At 38.4% G+C, this 18,536-nt stretch overlaps 1 protein-coding gene across 2 annotated transcripts in view; it reads right to left on the bottom strand.

Moving 5' to 3' along the window:
- Positions 1–18,536, bottom strand: part of LOC131930320 (long-chain-fatty-acid--CoA ligase 5-like) — a 36,847-nt gene that overhangs the window by 12,995 nt on the left and 5,316 nt on the right. Inside the window, exons 1-6 of one of the 2 annotated variants that reach the window (XM_059286741.1) lie at positions 15,622–15,991; positions 5,074–5,257; positions 3,795–3,909; positions 2,077–2,144; positions 1,628–1,729; positions 774–873 (exon numbers count right to left, since the gene is read on the bottom strand). In XM_059286741.1, the coding sequence (XP_059142724.1) occupies positions 774–873; positions 1,628–1,729; positions 2,077–2,144; positions 3,795–3,909; positions 5,074–5,253 (565 nt within the window). In that variant the 5' untranslated portion in view covers positions 5,254–5,257; positions 15,622–15,991. Of the gene's footprint in view, positions 1–773; positions 874–1,627; positions 1,730–2,076; positions 2,145–3,794; positions 3,910–5,073; positions 5,258–15,621; positions 15,992–18,536 lie in introns of those variants that run through there. The other variant, XM_059286740.1, reaches the window with a different exon arrangement.

The following is an 18,536-nucleotide window of genomic DNA, read 5'->3' as shown; positions in this document are numbered from 1 at the left end:
TTTGATTAATGTCGAATTTTCAAAAGTTCTTTCATGAGAAAACGATTTTTGTAGAGTACCTAGACGTGTCTACAATGTTTGTTTGATGTGAGTTTAGATATTTACACAACCAATTTATTTGCTTGCAATTATTTAAAATGTTTAGGGATAGATAGGCTATGGTGTGTATGGAAGTTTATGTGTTGGAGTTTAATCTTTACATGGTTAATGTTGAGCGTGTGGGTTAGGGTTAGTGTTTACATTTACATTGGTTAATGATGAACTTGGCGGAAGTGTTTATATTTACATTGGTTAATGATGAACTTGGCGGAAGTGTTTATATTTACATTGGTTAATGATGAACTTGGCGGAAGTGTTTATATTTACATTGGTTAATGATGAACTTGGCGGAAGTGTTTATATTTACATTGGTTAATGATGAACTTGGCTGAAGTGTTTATATTTACATTGGTTAATGATGAACTTGGCGGAAGTGTTTATATTTACATTGGTTAATGATGAACTTGGCGGAAGTGTTTATATTTACATTGGTTAATGATGAACTTGGCGGAAGTGTTTATATTTACATTGGTTAATGATGAACTTGGCGGAAGTGTTTATATTTACATTGGTTAATGATGAACTTGGCGGAAGTGTTTATATTTACATTGGTTAATGATGAACTTGGCGGAAGTGTTTATATTTACATTGGTTAATGATGAACTTGGCGGAAGTGTTTATATTTACATTGGTTAATGATGAATGTTTGTGTTAGGGTTATTGATTATATTTACATTGGTTAATGATGAACTTGCAGGCGTCCAGTCCCAGGGTATCGTACAGGGGTACTGGAACCATAGAGAATGCCTGACTCGCATAGTCTGCTATCGTCCACTGTGAAGGGAAACATTATGTTGTGGTGGTTTACTTGATTTATATGTGAGCAATAATTTGGTAGACTATGACATAAATTAACATATTATATTCTAAATATTCAGCACGTAACAAATGTTGTCAGTGCCTTGCTATGCCGGGCACCCCTGCTATTGTCTATTTAATTCGTTAAGATCCAGTGGGTGGACGATGGCTACTGTGGTCAAACTATTGCGCATCATCAGAGACAGGTAACAAATATATATTAACTGTTACAGGTAAAATATATCAACTGTTACAGGTTAAATATATCAACTGTTAAAGATAATAAATATATCACCTGTTACGGGTAACAAATATATCAACTGTTACAGGTAAAATATATCAACTGTTACAGGTAAATATATCAACTGTTACGGGTAAAATATATCACCTGTTACAGGTACCAAATATATCACTTGACTCAAGAATCCTGAATTGACCACAAAAACACAAAAAATAATTTCTGGGTGGGACTTGTACTACAGGGTCCGATAACCCCTCAATAATGGAATCTTGAAAAGGGGCGATCATCTAATAATCTCAGTATACTATACAATTATATTAGTTGCTTATGTCAACTTTAACACTATTCCTTCACCCAGCCAAGCCGTATCACAAATTCTGACCATACCCCTAAACCTGATATTCACAATACCACTAACAACCTAACACAATCGCCTGAATCAGTTGTAGGAAAACATTTTTTTTTCGCGATTTGCGATAAAAATCTCACCTCGGGTCTGTTGGTTGCGAAAATTCCGACAAAAGTTTCACCGGAAGGGCGACTACCCGTGTGCACTAGACCAGAACCGAACTGAAGAACTCGGTCAATCACCTGCAAATGGACACAGGACAGGTTAAACAACAGGTTAAACAACAGGACAGGTTAAACAACAGGATGGGATAAACGAGGAAAATCGAGTATTGAACCAAGAAGTATCAGTGTTTCTTCCAGACTTTTTTTTCAGGGGGGTCACTTTAAATTTTCGGGGGGGGGGGGGGGGGGGGGGGGACTAAAATTGAGGGCGGACACTGTTAAAAGTATATTTTTTCTTTATAAATTCCATTTCGTTCGGGGAGGGGGGGGGGGGAGACTTTCTTCGGGGGAATGCCCCCCCCCCCCCCGAAGAGATGCCTGGAAGAAACTCTGTAAGTATCATGTGAGTGATTTGTGACGTGCACCTGTTGGTAGGTCATCCACTCGTATTCTCTGTTAGGTCCCGTACGTGCACCTAGACAAGGTCCGTTATCTGGGGATTCAAATAGTAATTAGTGTTACACCTAATTATAGTTCAATAACTGGTTGAAGATCAAAACCCACTAACACATTTCTTCTCTCTTTTGATTGCCTATATATTTGTATAACAGATATGTCGGTGATTTCTCTAAAAGGTACGTCAGTAATTTTCTCTATTCGTTGTCCTTCTAACAGTCACTTTCTTCCTTCACTAATTTGCTCACGTGATTTTTCCCAAATTTAGTCAGTCGAGTTGTCAATTGAGAGATTTGATTCGGTCTGGTAATGTAACTAGAAAATTACTAGAGGACCAGGTAACGAAATGGACTGAACTGACCAGGTATTTACTTAGACTAAGTAACCAGGAGTTTACTCGAGAACTAAGTAACCAGGAATTTACTCGAAGACTAAATAACCAGGAATTAACTCTATGACCAAGTAACCAAAAACTAACCGGACAGCTAAGTAACCAAGAATTAATTGTACCGCTAAGTAACCGATAGCTTACTGAACGAACCAGGTCAGGTAACCAGGAACTTACTGAACGAACCAGGTCAGGTAACCAGGAAATTACTGAACGAACCAGGTCAGGTAACCAGGAACTTACTGAACGAACCAGGTCAGCTAACCAGGAACTTACTGAACGAACCAGGTCAGCTAACCAGGAACTTACTGAACGAACCAGGTCAGGTAACCAGGAACTTACTGAACGAACCAGGTCAGGTAACCAGGAACTTACTGAACGAACCAGGTCAGGTAACCAGGAACTTACTGAACGAACCAGGTCAGGTAACCAGGAACTTACTGAACGAACCAGGTCAGGTAACCAGGAACTTACTGAACGAACCAGGTCAGGTAACCAGGAACTTACTGAACGAACCAGGTCAGGTAACCAGGAACTTACTGAACGAACCAGGTCAGGTAACCAGGAACTTACTGAACGAACCAGGTCAGGTAACCAGGAACTTACTGAACGAACCAGGTCAGGTAACCAGGAACTTACTGAACGAACCAGGTCAGGTAACCAGGAACTTACTGAACGAACCAGGTCAGGTAACCAGGAACTTACTGAACGAACTAGGTCAGGTAACCAGGAACTTACTGAACGAACCAGGTCAGCTAACCAGGAACTTACTGAACGAAACAGGTCAGCTAACCAGGAACTTACTGAACGAACCAGGTCAGGTAACTAGGAACTTACTGAACGAACCAGGTCAGGTAACCAGGAACTTATTGAACGAACCAGGTCAGGTAACCAGGAACTTACTGAACGAACCAGGTCAGGTAACCAGGAACTTACTGAACGAACCAGGTCAGGTAACCAGGAACTTACTGAACAAACCAGGTCAGGTAACCAGGAACTTACTGAACGAACCAGGTCAGGTAACCAGGAACTTACTGAACGAACCAGGTCAGGTAACCAGGAACTTACTGAACGAACCAGGTCAGGTAACCAGGAACTTACTGAACGAACCAGGTCAGGTAACCAGGAACTTACTGAACGAACCAGGTCAGGTAACCAGGAACTTACTGAACGAACCAGGTCAGGTAACCAGGAACTTACTGAACGAACCAGGTCAGGTAACCAGGAACTTACTGAACGAACCAGGTCAGCTAACCAGGAACTTACTGAACGAACCAGGTCAGGTAACCAGGAACTTACTAGAAACCCGCTTGCCCCTCTCCAGCACGTCAAACACCACGTGACAGTCTTTGACGGGCGTGTCCCTCTGGAAGTAGTCAGGTGACTTGCAGAGTCTGGAGGCGCGGTGCTCAGGCTGAGGAAGGATGACGTCACGTGTTGTAGCTAAAAAACTAGACTTTACACCAAGGCGTCATGTGTTGTAGCCTCACAACTGGACTTTACACCAAGGCGTCATATGGTGGACCCTCAAAACTACACTTTTATGAGGAATCAATGCATCACTTTGTGTACCCTCTAAACTATAGTTTCATTAGTAAACAATGCATAACTTTGTGTACCCTCGAAACTAGACTTTCTTCAGGAACCAAAGCATCACTTTGTTGAACCCTCAAAACTACATTTTCATGATGAACCAAGGCATCACTTTCCCTTTTCAAACCTGACGGTCTATAGGGCAAGTTTGGTAGAGTTCACTTGTTTCTGTGACCTCGGCATATGAAGAGATAGTGTGGTCATCACTATGCCCAGCCGCCTTTACTTTCCCTAACGTGAGTTAGGTACCCATCAGAGTTGGGTGGACTCGGGGACGGTTTACTGACTTGAACACGGATTCGAACTCGAGACTTACGGGTTAGCAGTCCAGCTCTCTACCGCTAGACCACTCCGTCCCATAGGCATCACTTTGTGTACACTCAAAACTACACTTTCATCAGGAACCAAGGCATCACTTTCTAGTATCCTCAAAACTACACATTCATTGCTCAACATTACATCTTTTTAAGGAGGGTATTATAAGTAAGTTAGTTACGCTTTCGGATCAAGCGGTCCATAAGGGTAGATGAAGTAGAGTTCACCGGTGTCATTGACCTCGACATATTAATGAATAGTGTGGTCAGTTTTATGTCCTGTCGGCTTTTCTTTCCCTAACATAAGCCAGGTACTCATCAGAGCTGGGTGTACTCAGGGACGTTGTACAAACGCGAGCCCGCGATCCGAACTCGAGACCGGCGGGTAAGTAGTAGTGCGCTCTAGTTCCTGACCACGCTGTTTCATAGCTTATTTTACGTATTACATATTGACACATCTTTTTCTATTCTTAAGTTTAAAAGAACGTACAGAATAAAACAAAATGCATGCGTTAGTTATCACTAGATAACTGTTAGAAAAAAACCCACTAAACACTGAACGTCAACATAACTAAAAGCCCAATGTGTTGAAATTAATTTTTAAGTCCAAAATTTTCCGAGACAGATTTTGCAGTAACCGAATCAGTGGTTACCATGACAACAACGCCTACCTTGCCATCTATGGCGACTGACTGGTTATTCAGGTCAATGGGCGGCTTGACCGGGGTCGTACGATTCTGATTGGACAAGAGGTAGGCCACTGCCGCCACGCCCGCTAGAGTAGCCGCCCCTGCTGCCAGAAGATTCCGGCAGTTCTGGTCGGTGCCCAGCAAATCACTGCTCTCTGACATGGTGCTGGGGGATACAAAAGGTAAACATTGTCTCTCTGGTGCTGGGGGATACAAAAGGTAAACATTGTCTCTCTGACATGGTGCTGGGAGATACAAAAGGTAAACATTGTCTCTCTGACATGGTGCTGGGGGATACAAAAGGTAAACATTGTCTCTCTGGTGCTGGGGGATACAAAAGGTAAACATTGTCTCTCTGGTGCTGGGAGATACAAAAGGTAAACATTGTCTCTCTGACATGGTGCTGGGGGATACAAAAGGTAAACATTGGCTCTCTGACATGGTGCTGGGGGATACAAAAGGTAAACATTGTCTCTCTGGTGCTGGGGGATACAAAAGGTAAACATTGTCTCTCTGACATGGTGCTGGGGGATACAAAAGGTAAACATTGTCTCTCTGACATGGTGCTGGGGGATACAAAAGGTAAACATTGTCTCTCTGACATGGTGCTGGGGGATACAAAAGGTAAACATTGTCTCTCTGACATGGTGCTGGGGGATACAAAAGGTAAACATTGTCTCTCTGGTGCTGGGGGATACAAAAGGTAAACATTGTCTCTCTGGTGCTGGGAGATACAAAAGGTAAACATTGTCTCTCTGACATGGTGCTGGGAGATACAAAAGGTAAACATTGTCTCTCTGGTGCTGGGAGATACAAAAGGTAAACATGGTCTCTCTGACAGGGTGCTGGGAGATATAAAAGGTAAACAATGTCTCTCTGGTGCTGGGAGATACAAAAGGTAAACATTGTCTCTCTGGTGCTGGGAGATACAAAAGGTAAACATGGTCTCTCTGACAGGGTGCTGGGAGATATAAAAGGTAAACAATGTCTCTCTGGTGCTGGGAGATACAAAAGGTAAACATTGTCTGTCTGACATGGTGCTGGGAGATACAAAAGGTAAACATGGTCTCTCTGGTGCTGGGGGATACAAAAGGTAAACATTGTCTCTCTGGTGCTGGGAGATACAAAAGGTAAACATTGTCTCTCTCACATGGTGCTGGGAGATACGAAAGGTAAACATTGTCTCTCTGGTGCTAGGAGATACAAAAGTTTTTTTTTCGTCTTTCAAGCTGTTTAGCTTATTTTATTTACCCTTGGATTAATACATATCAAAAGTTGGGTTATATCGCAACACGCACATTTAAATAGTAATTGAAAAAGAAAATATTTTCAATTAATGTATTTCGTATTTAAATATTTATGACAAAGACAAAATACGTGAATTGATATACATTGATTTTAGCCACGTATCACACAACTTTTAATAGGGACAGAGATAATAATTCATTAAACATATCACACATCATAGATAACAAATCAACTACTTAAGCACAATCAAATGTACAACTATTGCTCTACTGGTGTCAGTCGCCTTCCTCCACACACCTCCACACACACAAACACACACATAAACACACATACACACACACTCACACTTACATACACACACACACACACGTAGGTTACTGTATAATAATTAGCTTGATCGAACGATATGTAGATTTGTAAATTTCCAATGTTGTTTCATTCCAATCCACCTCGGTAGACAGTGTATTTGGTGTCAACCCCCCCCCCCCTAACTTTTAGTCGAAATGCATCAATGTGTGCAAACTTTAGTCTTCCTATCAGTAGCGTACGCAGGGGGGGAGCAGGGGGAGCGGCCGCTCCCCCTCTAGCCATTTTCAGCAAAGTGGCGCCTTTTTGGAAACTTTTTAAACTCAAAGTTTTAAACAATGATATTTGTTAAAAAATATTTTTGGTCGGCACATATATATGTAAATCACAACATTTCTTTTCATGCAGCAATTAAGCATTATTGTACTAGTCTAGTAGTGTCTACGTTTACAACACGTATTAACAGCTGCATCAGTTTGCCATTCTAAAAATAACCATTACGATGCATTGCAATGTTTAAAAAACCTCTACGGTAGTACCACTTGGCAAGAGGGGTGTTCAGTTTAAGGCAACTGTATAATGTATTTGCTTACGAATAATTGAATTAGAAAATGTTATAAATAAAACTTCACACATAATTACTTTATATATACAGTTTGAATCGTGTGATTAATTTTTTAAAAATTACAATACAGAAACAAATACAAGTGATGTGGCCCCTCTATTTAAATTTACTTATATATGTATGTTTAGAACAGTCATCTAAAAACTGACGCTATGTTCACTCAGGGTTGGTTATCTCCCCCCCCCCCCCCCACACACACACACCTCACCACCACAAATGTGTAGAGCGACATTAATGTCACACCTAGGTATACACTGGGTTGGATAATTGACCTAAAGTGACCGGACAGTGGTGAATGAAGTTGAACCCCCCCCCCAACCCACCCCGATCTGATCTGTTAAGTACATGTAGAAAAACGCGTAATGATGTACCAAAGTACCATGCCGCCAGATTAGCTTTTTAAACGTAAAACTCTGTGAATATTGTTTTTGCAATTACCAGTAAAAAGGTGTGTGATCAATACAGTGATCTAACCAATACCTATCACTATGTTAAAAAATGATCTATAAAGAACACAAAGAATCAGTAGTTAATAAAATTATATGATCTGAACTAATAGACCGAAAACTAATTAAATGTAGGCTGTTACTCCGAATGTTCATCTAATATATCGAAAAGCGTGGTTTTATACCAACTCTGATTTTTAAAACTTTCATTCTGCTGTTATGCTTTAGCATTTATGATGACGATATATTAAATTCTGATTATAGACAAAAACATTTTGTAAACACGAATAGTGTTAAACAATTTTATTATCATCATCATCATCATCACTCCTTTATGGCCCCTGGGGAGCAAAAGGCTGCAACCACACATCTCCAGCGGGCTCGGTTTTGGGCTGCTCCTCCAATCTGTGCCCATGAGAGCCCAGCTGTTTTTGCCTCTTCCTCAACCGTTCTTTTCCATGTTTTCTTTGGCCGGCCCACCCTCCTTTTCCCCTGGGGATTCCAGTCCAATGCATGTTTTGCGATGTTTTCTTTTTCTTTTCTTAACGTGTGTCCGATCCATCCCCATTTTCGGGCCTTAATATCTTTCTCTATTGGCTGTTGCTTTAAAATTTGCCACAGGTCTTCGTTTGATATTTTGTCTGGCCATCTTATTTTGAGTATATGTCGTAGGCATTTGTTTACGAACGCCTGTAGCCTATCAGTATTTGTCTTCGTAACCCTCCAGGTCTCCGAGCCATAGAGTAGCACTGCCTTAACATTTGTGTTGCAAATCCCAATTTTGCTCCGGAGTGACAGGGCCATGGACCTCCACATCGGGCGCAGCGAGTTGAAGGCACATCTAGCCTTGTTGATACGGCATTTTATGTCCTCGTCTGCTCCCCCGTCCTTATTGATCACGCTTCCCAGATATGTGAATGTGTTTGTTTCTCGTAAATCTTCTCCATTTAGCTGTATCGGCAGGTCCTGGCTGTTATTGATTCTGATGACCTCTGTTTTGTTTTTATTGATTTTTAGTCCAATTTTGGAGGCTTCTTCAGACAGCCGATTTAGTTTGGCTTGCGTGTGTTGATGCTTATGAGATAGTAGGCAGATGTCATCGGCAAAATCAAGATCCTCCAACCTTTTTGTGAAACTCCACTGGATTCCTGTGTCGTTTTTTGTGGCCCTCAGCATGATCCAGTCGATTACCATTAAGAATATCATTGGCGATAGCATACATCCCTGTCTTACTCCCGTCGTCACCGTGAATGGTTTTGTTCGCTTTCCCTTGCGTATTACCTGACTGGTGGAGTCTTCATATAGTTTCTGTGTGATAGATATAAATTATTTGGGTATTCCATAGTGGCTCATTAACTTCCAGATAGCATCTCTATTCACACTGTCAAACGCCTTTTCGAAGTCGACAAAGGTCATGTATAAAGGGGATTGCCACTCAAGGGACTGTTCGATAATGATGCGCAGCGTGGCAATGTGGTCAGTACATGACCTGTCCTGACGAAAACCAGCCTGTTCTTGTCTCAGCTTTTTGTCCAAGGCATCTCTAAGTCTCTCTAGGATGATTCTTGTCAGCAACTTACTTGGAACTGAAAGAAGCATTATCCCTCTCCAGTTGTTGCATTGTGTCAGGTCTCCCTTCTTTGGCAGTTTTATCAGGTATCCCAGTTTCCAGTCAGATGGGATTATCTCTTCTTCCCAAATCTGCTTAAGTAGAGGATGTAGTATGTCTGCTGATATGGCTGGGTCTGCCTTGAGTGCCTCTGGTGGGATGCCGTCCGGGCCAGCGGCTTTGCCATTTTTCATGCTTTTTATTGCTCTTATTGTTTCTAACTTTGTGGGTGGATCTGTACACACATCTAGTAGGTGATTTGCAGGTGGTATATCCGGGATGTTTGATGAGAGAGGATGGTTTAAAATCTCATCAAAGTGCTGTACCCATCTGTCTCTCTGTTCTGTGTCACATGTTAAGATATTTCCTACTTTATCCTTTACTAGTTTGTTGGGATTAATGTTCTTACCTGATAGTGTCCTGGTTACTTCATAGAGCCTCTTCATTTTTCCTTGTCGTGCCGCAGTTTCTGCCTCCTCTATCATCTCCTGTATGAACTGTCTTTTGTCTTCTTTTGCACTTTTCCTGACCATGCGATTTACTTCACAATAATGTGTTCTGAGGTTTATTTTCTCTTTTTCATCCTTACATTTGTTAATCTTCTGCTTTATCTCTTTTCTATCTTCAATTTTGGCCCATGTCTCTGTTGTGATCCATTCTTTTTGTTCATTTTTTCTTCTCCCCAATATGTCAGTGCATGTTGACTTCCATAGTTCCTGTATTCCTAGCCATTTTTGCTCTACTGTTTCCTCTACTGTATCCTCTGCCAGGCTGGAGAGTACTTCATACCTATTTTTTTTACTGCGCAGTTAAATTATATTCTAAAGTAATTATTTATTTGTTTTGACATTTATAATTAAATGTGTAGATATATACATATTTAAATTAAGAGAGTGATTATTTCCCATATTTCACTTGTCTTAAATAATTTCCCAGGAATTATTATATAAGAAATTTTGTTTACAAGAATTACAAAAACAGATTGTGTAACGCTCGTTGTTTTTGGCTGTATTGTATATATATATATATATATATATATATATATATATATATATATATATATATATATATATATATATATATACAAAACAAAAATTGTATCAATCTAAACAATATATATATATATATATATATATATATATATATATATATATATATATATATATATATATATATTGTTTAGATTGATACAATTTTTGTTTTGTCGGCCTTCATCGTGTGTTTTTTCTTATTTCTTCAGAGTGCTACTTTCAATTTATTTTACATCACAGCGAAGTAATGACATACAGCTAGTAATTATATATATATATATATATATATATATATATATATATATATATATATATATATATATATATATATATATATATATATATATATATATATATATATATATATATATATATATATATATATATATATATATATATATATATATATATATATATATATATATATATATATATATATATATATATATATATATATATATATATATAATACACGTATATAGAACGTGTTAAAAATTCGGCGCCTTTTTTTTGCTCTTTTCGCTCCCCCTACAACGAAAACCTGGATACGCCTCTGCTTCCTATATAGGGCACTAACTCTAACAGTTATTAAATCAAGTGGAAAATCATTGTATTTGTAGTAAATTATTAACGTTGGTGTCCCCCCACCCCCCCCCCCCCCCCCCCACCCGCTACGCCTCTGTCTAGTCTTAAAGAGTGGAGTCATGCCGTTGAACACTAAGACCATTTTATTGAAAATTGCGCGATTAATTTATTTAAGCGGGAGATATAAATAGTGACAGTGAGTTATGTCCCTTATAAACACTAAAGTGGGGGAAAACGTAATTCCAAGGGAAACAACTAAACATTAAATGCTCAAAGTCAACTAGTATTTTTAGCATAAAATATAAAAATAGTATTATTGTAAGTATTGTTACAGTTAATTAAGTGTATAAAATAGTTTTAAAAACAAGTATATTTCAATTTTTTAGAAACACTTGTAATAGTTTTTACATTTTACGCAAAATCTCAAAAACCTTAGAATTGTTTTAGTAATAAAATGTATTTTCAAAGTAGTTACTATTCTAGAACACTGTCTGTACATGATTGTCACGTAGTAAAATATTACAAATTTATCTTTCAATTTCTGAAATCCCAAATTTATTTCAGCTCTACTGCCACCAGCCCACCACGCCGATGGAAAATTAAAGTACCTCTAATTACACATTTGCATTTTCAGTTTTTCTTTTTTTTAAATAAGTTTGCAATTAATACGATGCCCTGTCAAAACGGCCCGGGACAAATAAGCCCCGTCAAAACGGCCCGTTAATATGACCCCGTCAAATTGACCCCCGACAAAACGACCCAGTCAAAATAGCCCAGTCAAAAGGGCCCCGACTTATTGGCTCCCATCAAATGGGCTCCCGTTATATTGACTCGTGACCAGTGTTTCTTCCAGACCTTTTTCTCCGGGGGGGGGGCACTTGAAATCTTCGGGGGGGGGGGCGGTAAACTTTCTTCGGGGGGGCGGACACTGTTAAAAGTATATATTTTCTATATAAATTATATAAATTTCCCGACAAATGGACTCTCGACATATTGGCTCCCGACAAATAGGCTCAGGATATACTGGCTCCCGACATAGTGGCTCCCGACATATTGGCTCCCGACATAAGGGCTCACAACAAATGGGCTCCCGACAAATGGGCTCATGAAATATTGGCTACCGTCAAATGGGCTCCCGACATATTGGCTCCCGACAAATTTGCTCCCGACATATTGGCTACCGACAAAATGACTCCCGACATATTGGCTCCAAACAAATAAATGGCATGACCATTATTGGCATAAAAGTAACCATTTTATCCTACATCCACTACTACTATAACCTTTTTTAAATGAAAAATAATTTCATGAACCAACATCAATTCACAAACAAATCAAGCCCTTAACAGCTAAAATCTACCAATTCTAAAATTGTGATAATGTTTAATTAACAACAGTAAAGATCTGTTGCTTAAAAGCGAGCACAGAAGTGTAAATGTATGATATACATGATGTTTACATGATAACAGCATTTTGTTTTGATAACCTACAAGCATACTGCAGTTAGGAAGGTACAGCGTGGACCCTTCTCCCCACACACTGAGTTGGAACAGCCTATAACCGACTCAATTATGGAAGTCATAGATAGATGACCCTTAAATTGAAACATACTATATTTTATAATAGATAAACTAATATAAAAATTAAAAAAAACTGGGAGTAATCTCCCCTAAACTTTCTCGAATATTCTTATCTATATATATAATTCTCTTCTTCGAGCCGTTAGAAAACAAGCTGCAAACCCTCTCCCTACCTCCCCACCCCTACATGGTTTTAGTGAGCTGTGTTCACTCTAAATGTTTACAAGCAGAGCCAACGATTTTAAACGTAGGGGGGGGGGGGGGGAGGAGGGGGGGAGGGAAGGAAGGGGGGGGGTTATGGTCCTTAACGAGCTACTTATAGTGTTTTAAAGAAATATTTTCAGTGTCAGCGTTGGTACTGTCGAATTCACAAATTATGAATTATTGAAAATTAGAAACAACTAAATAGCGGCGTATGTTATGCCGCGGGCCGGCTCGTATAAAATAACAGGGGATGGGAACTCTGGCTATAGACATGATTTTTAATCCATTTTAAATACTTAAAATTTTAAAAATAGAATAAAATCTCGTAGACAAATTAATTGCACACTAAGTGAACGCCAAATAAAAAAGTGCATAATAGTGCGCAATATTATTAGTACTTTAAAAATTTACATTAGTTTTTGAGAAATCGGAAGTAGCGTAAATTACTACTTGGCTTTTCCGGGAAATCCATGAAAGAAACCCGGAATTTTTTTGGCCTTTGTTCATCCTCGTAACTTGCTTAACATAATTGCTTTTGGAACTAGTCCTCGATATTGCTTCGTTGAGGAGGAGATACGACTTAAAGCTGCGGACACACATCCATCCATCCATCCATCCCAGAGGCGTATCCAGGTTTTCGTTGTAGGGGGAGCGAAAAGGGCAAAAAAAGGCGCCGAATTTTTAACACGTTCTATATACGTGTATTATATATATATATATATATATATATATATATATATATATATATATATATATATATATATATATATATATATATATATATAAAATTACTAGCTGTATGTCATTACTTTGCTATGATGTAAAATAAATTGAAAGTAGCACTCTGAAGAAATAAGAAAAAAAACACACAATGTAGGCCGACAAAACAAAAATTGTATCAATCTAAACAAAACAAAAAATATATAGGTAACACAATATGTTTTGTAATTCTAGTAAAAAAAATTCTTACATAATAATTCCTGGGAAATTATTTAAGATAAGTGAAATAGGGGAAATAATCACTCTCTTAATATAAATATGTATATATCTACACATTTAATTATAAATGTCAAAACAAATAAATAATTACTTTAGAATATAATGAAATTGTTTAACACTATTCGTGTTTACAAAGTGTTTTTGTCTATAATCAAAATTTAATATATCGTCATCATAAATGCTAAAGTATTACAGCATAATGAAAGTTTTTAAAATCAAAGTTGGTATAAAACCACGCTTTTCGATATAATAGAAAAAAATTCGGATTAAATGCCTACATTTAACTAAATATCCATCTTTTAGTTCAGATCGTATATTTTTAATTAACTACCGCTTCCTTGTGTTCTTTAAAGATCATTTTTTAACATAGTGATAGGTATGGGTTAGATCACTGTATTGCTCACACACCTTTTTACTGGTAATTGCAAACACAATATTCACAGAGTTTTACGTTTAAAAAGCTAATTTTTTTGCGGCATGGTACTTTGATACACCATTGCGCGTTTGTCTACATGTACTTAACAGATCAGTTCGGGGTGTGTTGGGGGGGGGGGGGTTCAACTTCATTCGCCACTGTCCGGTCACTTTAGGTCAATTATCCAACCCAGTGTATACCTAGGTGTGACATTGATGTCGCTCTACACAATTGCGGTTGTGAGGTGTGTGTGGGTGGGGGGGGAGGGGGAGATAACCTATTCAGAGTGAACATAGCGTTCGTTTTTAGATGACTGTTCTAAACATACATAGATATTACTCAAATATATATTACACAAATATATATTACAGTATTTACAGAAATAGATTTAAATAAGTAGCAGTGGTATTATGACAATATTTTACAGAGGGGTCCATGGGGGAGGGGGGTTGTAACTGTTTCATATAGTTTGTAATCGTAATCACTATCGCCCAAACTGTAAGAATACTACTACTTCATTGTGATGACGTCAAAATTTCCACACCACTACGCAGTTTGCTCATAAGTAAATTTAAATAGAGGTGCCACATCAGTTGTATTTGTTTCTGTATTGTAATTATATTAAAATTAATCACACGATTCAAACTGTATATACAAAGGAATTATGTGTGAAGTTTGATGTATAACATTTTCTAATTCAATTATTCGTAAGCAAATATATTATACAGTTGCCTTAAACTTAATACCCCTTTTGCCAAGTGGTACTACCCGTAGAGGTTTTTTAAACATTGCAATGCATCGTAATGGTTATTTTTAGAATGGCAAACTGATGCAGCTGTTAATACGTGTTGTAAACGTAGACACTACTAGACTAGTACAATAATGCTTAATTGTTGCATGAAATGTGATTTACATAGATGTGCCGACCAAAAAATTTTTTAAACAAATATCATTGTTTAAAACTTTGAGTTTAAAAATTTTCCAAAAAGGCGCCACTTTGCTGAAAATGGCCAGAGGGGGAGCGGCCGCTCCCCCTGCTCCCCCACTGCGTACGCTACTGATCCATCCATTCATTCATTCATTCTTTCATACATCCAGAAATTAAGAGTTAATAAACGCAATTCTCCTGAAAGGAATTTGCGCTAAAAAATTACTCAAATGAGATTTTTAAATAACTTATGTAGGAAAAACTACGTACATACAACACTTTATTCTGTGTTCTGTGTGCTTTTAAATTGATGACAACATAATTTATATGCATTGGTATGAAACAGTGAAAAGATGAGGGAAAAAGTATTGTAATGACAAAAGCCCCCCCCCCCCCCCCTATACATATTTACCGTTTATGTGGTGAGTTCAAAGTTCAATTGCTGAAAAAGAAACACAGCTTAAACTAATTTAATATCTTAACAAAATAACCGCTATGATTTAAACAATGAAGAAGTTAATTATGTCAGCAAAAACGAAAAAGTTCCAACCTACCTGCTAAGATGAGCGAACCTCCGTGGGTTTAGTGGCTTAAAAACACCAATTACATACTAGCGCAATAAACATGTGTGTTACGTTTAATACGAACAGCTTGTAAACTAATTTAGAATCAAATCTATTACAGCCTTCAACACGTGTCGAGTGTAAACTAGGGGCGCTGTATGACAGGGGCTATGTGACATTGTCAACACTCACTGACAAAGGGAAGGTGTGTAGTCATGGTGTCAGTCCTGTGTGTTGACACGCTCGTGTGTCGGGTGTTCAGTCAAGCGTGAATAACAGTTGTCACTGGTTAGGTCATGGTTTCTGGGACAATAGGTCATTGGCGTGTGTGTGTACATGGTTGTGTAGGTCTGGGTACATGTTTTATACGTGTGTGTACAGTGTATATGTTTTGTACGTGTGTGTACAGTGTATATGTTTTGTATGTGTATGTACAGGTTGTGTAGGTGTGTAACGATTTGTAAACATATTGTGTACATATTGTGTACGTTTATGTACAGGTTGTCTACGTGTGTACAAGTTGTGTGTACTTTTTTTACGTGTGTGTAATAGTTGTGTATGTATCAGCTGTGTATATTTTGGTACGTGCATCTACAGTTTGTACAAGTTGTGTGTAATTAGTGTAGGTGTATGTACATGCTGTGGTGTACGTGTATGTACATGCTGTGTACGTGTATGTACATGCTGTGTACGTGTATGTACATGCTGTGTACGTAAATGTACAGGTTTTGTACACAACCACGTGAATTATTCTTTTTTTACCCGGCACATTAACACCTAATCAATAACAATACAGTTAGTGCAGTAGATTAGTCTCGTTGTAGGTAAAGGAATTAGCGGCATGCAGGTAATGTAATTAGCGACATGCAGGTTTGACAACCCTGCTGATCGCATTGTTTGTTTTCTTAACCTAACGTGATCACGTGACTTGTAATTCAAAAGCTAAAAATAGATTCTTGCTGTATTGACCTTTCACTGTTTCAACCCGAACAAAGAATTCTCAGGGGTTGTTTGAAAACGAGGCTGTTGTTGGTTTTTGAGTAACGTTGCGAGCCTAGTTCTAAGGTACAAAACGAATTCGGGTTAGGTCAGAGTTTAAGGTTATGGCGCAGACAATGTTAAATAGTCCCGTGTAAAATATGTGCAACTGTAGGTACCGCCTTCACATGTTGGCCTTATATGATTAACATCACTGCGTATTTTAACTATCCCACTTATATTTCTATGTACCTGTCTGGTTAGCCAATCTTTGATGATTTTCACAAGGGACGCAACCCTATGTCGTCACTAAAAGCAATCGATTACGTTTCTTAATCGGCCTGAGTGTATGTTCAACTAGTACATAATTAAATTAAAAAACATTAATTAAATGTACATACACATTTTTTATGAGAAAATTGCCTGTGCATTTAAAATTAATAATCTTACAATTAACTGTATAAAATACGATGTTATGTAATAAAATCGTGAATAAAATTAGGCAGTGGAGATAGGAATAGCTAGAATAGGATATGGATTGGAGTGGGGTAAACTGGGGATTGACATGCGATTGTGTGGTGTTTCGTTTCATGGTACGTGTTATCATGCATATCAAATTTAGCTCGCACGTCAAACACACTACACACACACGTTACACATACTAAACACACCACATATACCAAACACACTACACACGCACGGTACGGTGACCGGAATGGTGCGCAATGAAAAACTGCGCAACGGATAACTGTGGAGCGAAGAACTGCGAACAATTCACTCCCCAAACACTCTACACATACTAATCGTGTCTAATATTAGTAATATTAGACAAATAAACGTCACACATACCAAACACACACACATACACACACGTTACAATGACGGGAAAGATCAGTGTTTCTTCCAGACTTTTTTCTCCGGAGGGGGGGGGGGGGACACTGTAAAAACTATATTTTCTATATAAATTCCATTTCGTTCGGGGGGGGGGGGGGGAGTAGACTTTCTTCTTGGAAGAAACTCTGGGAAAGATGCTCAACGGATAACTGCAGAGCGGAGTACTGCGAACAAAAAAAGTGCCCAAGAGCATCTCAAACACACTACACACACTAAAATACTTCACACATAGCAAACATTCCACACAAAGTAAAAACTCTTCACATACTAAAACACGTCACACATAAAAAACACAGCCCAATTTCCAAACATAAAGCATCCATATAACACACCAAATACAACACACACCCATAAAACATACCAAGATAAAAATTTTGCGCAGGAGATCATTCTTAGCCATGTCACACAGACACACACACACACAGACACACACACACAGACACACACACAGACACACACATATACACACACAGACACAGACACATACACAGACACACACACAGACACACACATACACACACAGACACAGACACACAGATACACACAGATACACACACAGACATAGACACAACCTGAACGTAGACACAGACACACAGACACACACAGACATATACACACAGACAGAGACGCACATACACACACAGACACACACACCTATCAATGAAAGACCTCTCTACACAAACAGATTGAGAACCGCTTGTACACTTAAAGATTACCCAAATACAAACAAGTTTTAAACTTCAACTTCAAGCGATAACCCCATCAATGGGATCTGTTATCAGATTCACTGAATTGGACATCTTACATCGTAATAAGTGCTGTATGCATGTATATAGGCTATAGGTCCTCTACACAACAGATTACATCTTACATCGTAATAAGTGCTGTATGCATGTATATAGGCTATAGGTCCTCTACACAACAGATTACATCTTACATCGTAATAAGTGCTGTATGCATGTGTATAGGCGACAGGTCCTCTACACAACAGATTACATCTTACATCCTAATAAGTGCTGTATGCATGTATTTAT

This window comes from Physella acuta, unplaced genomic scaffold, assembly GCF_028476545.2.
Source record: "Physella acuta isolate Inbredline_101_S28 unplaced genomic scaffold, ASM2847654v3 ptg001756l, whole genome shotgun sequence".
In the NCBI taxonomy this organism is placed as follows: Eukaryota; Metazoa; Mollusca; class Gastropoda; family Physidae; genus Physella; species Physella acuta.
This window is presented reverse-complemented; position numbering and strand designations above follow the sequence as displayed.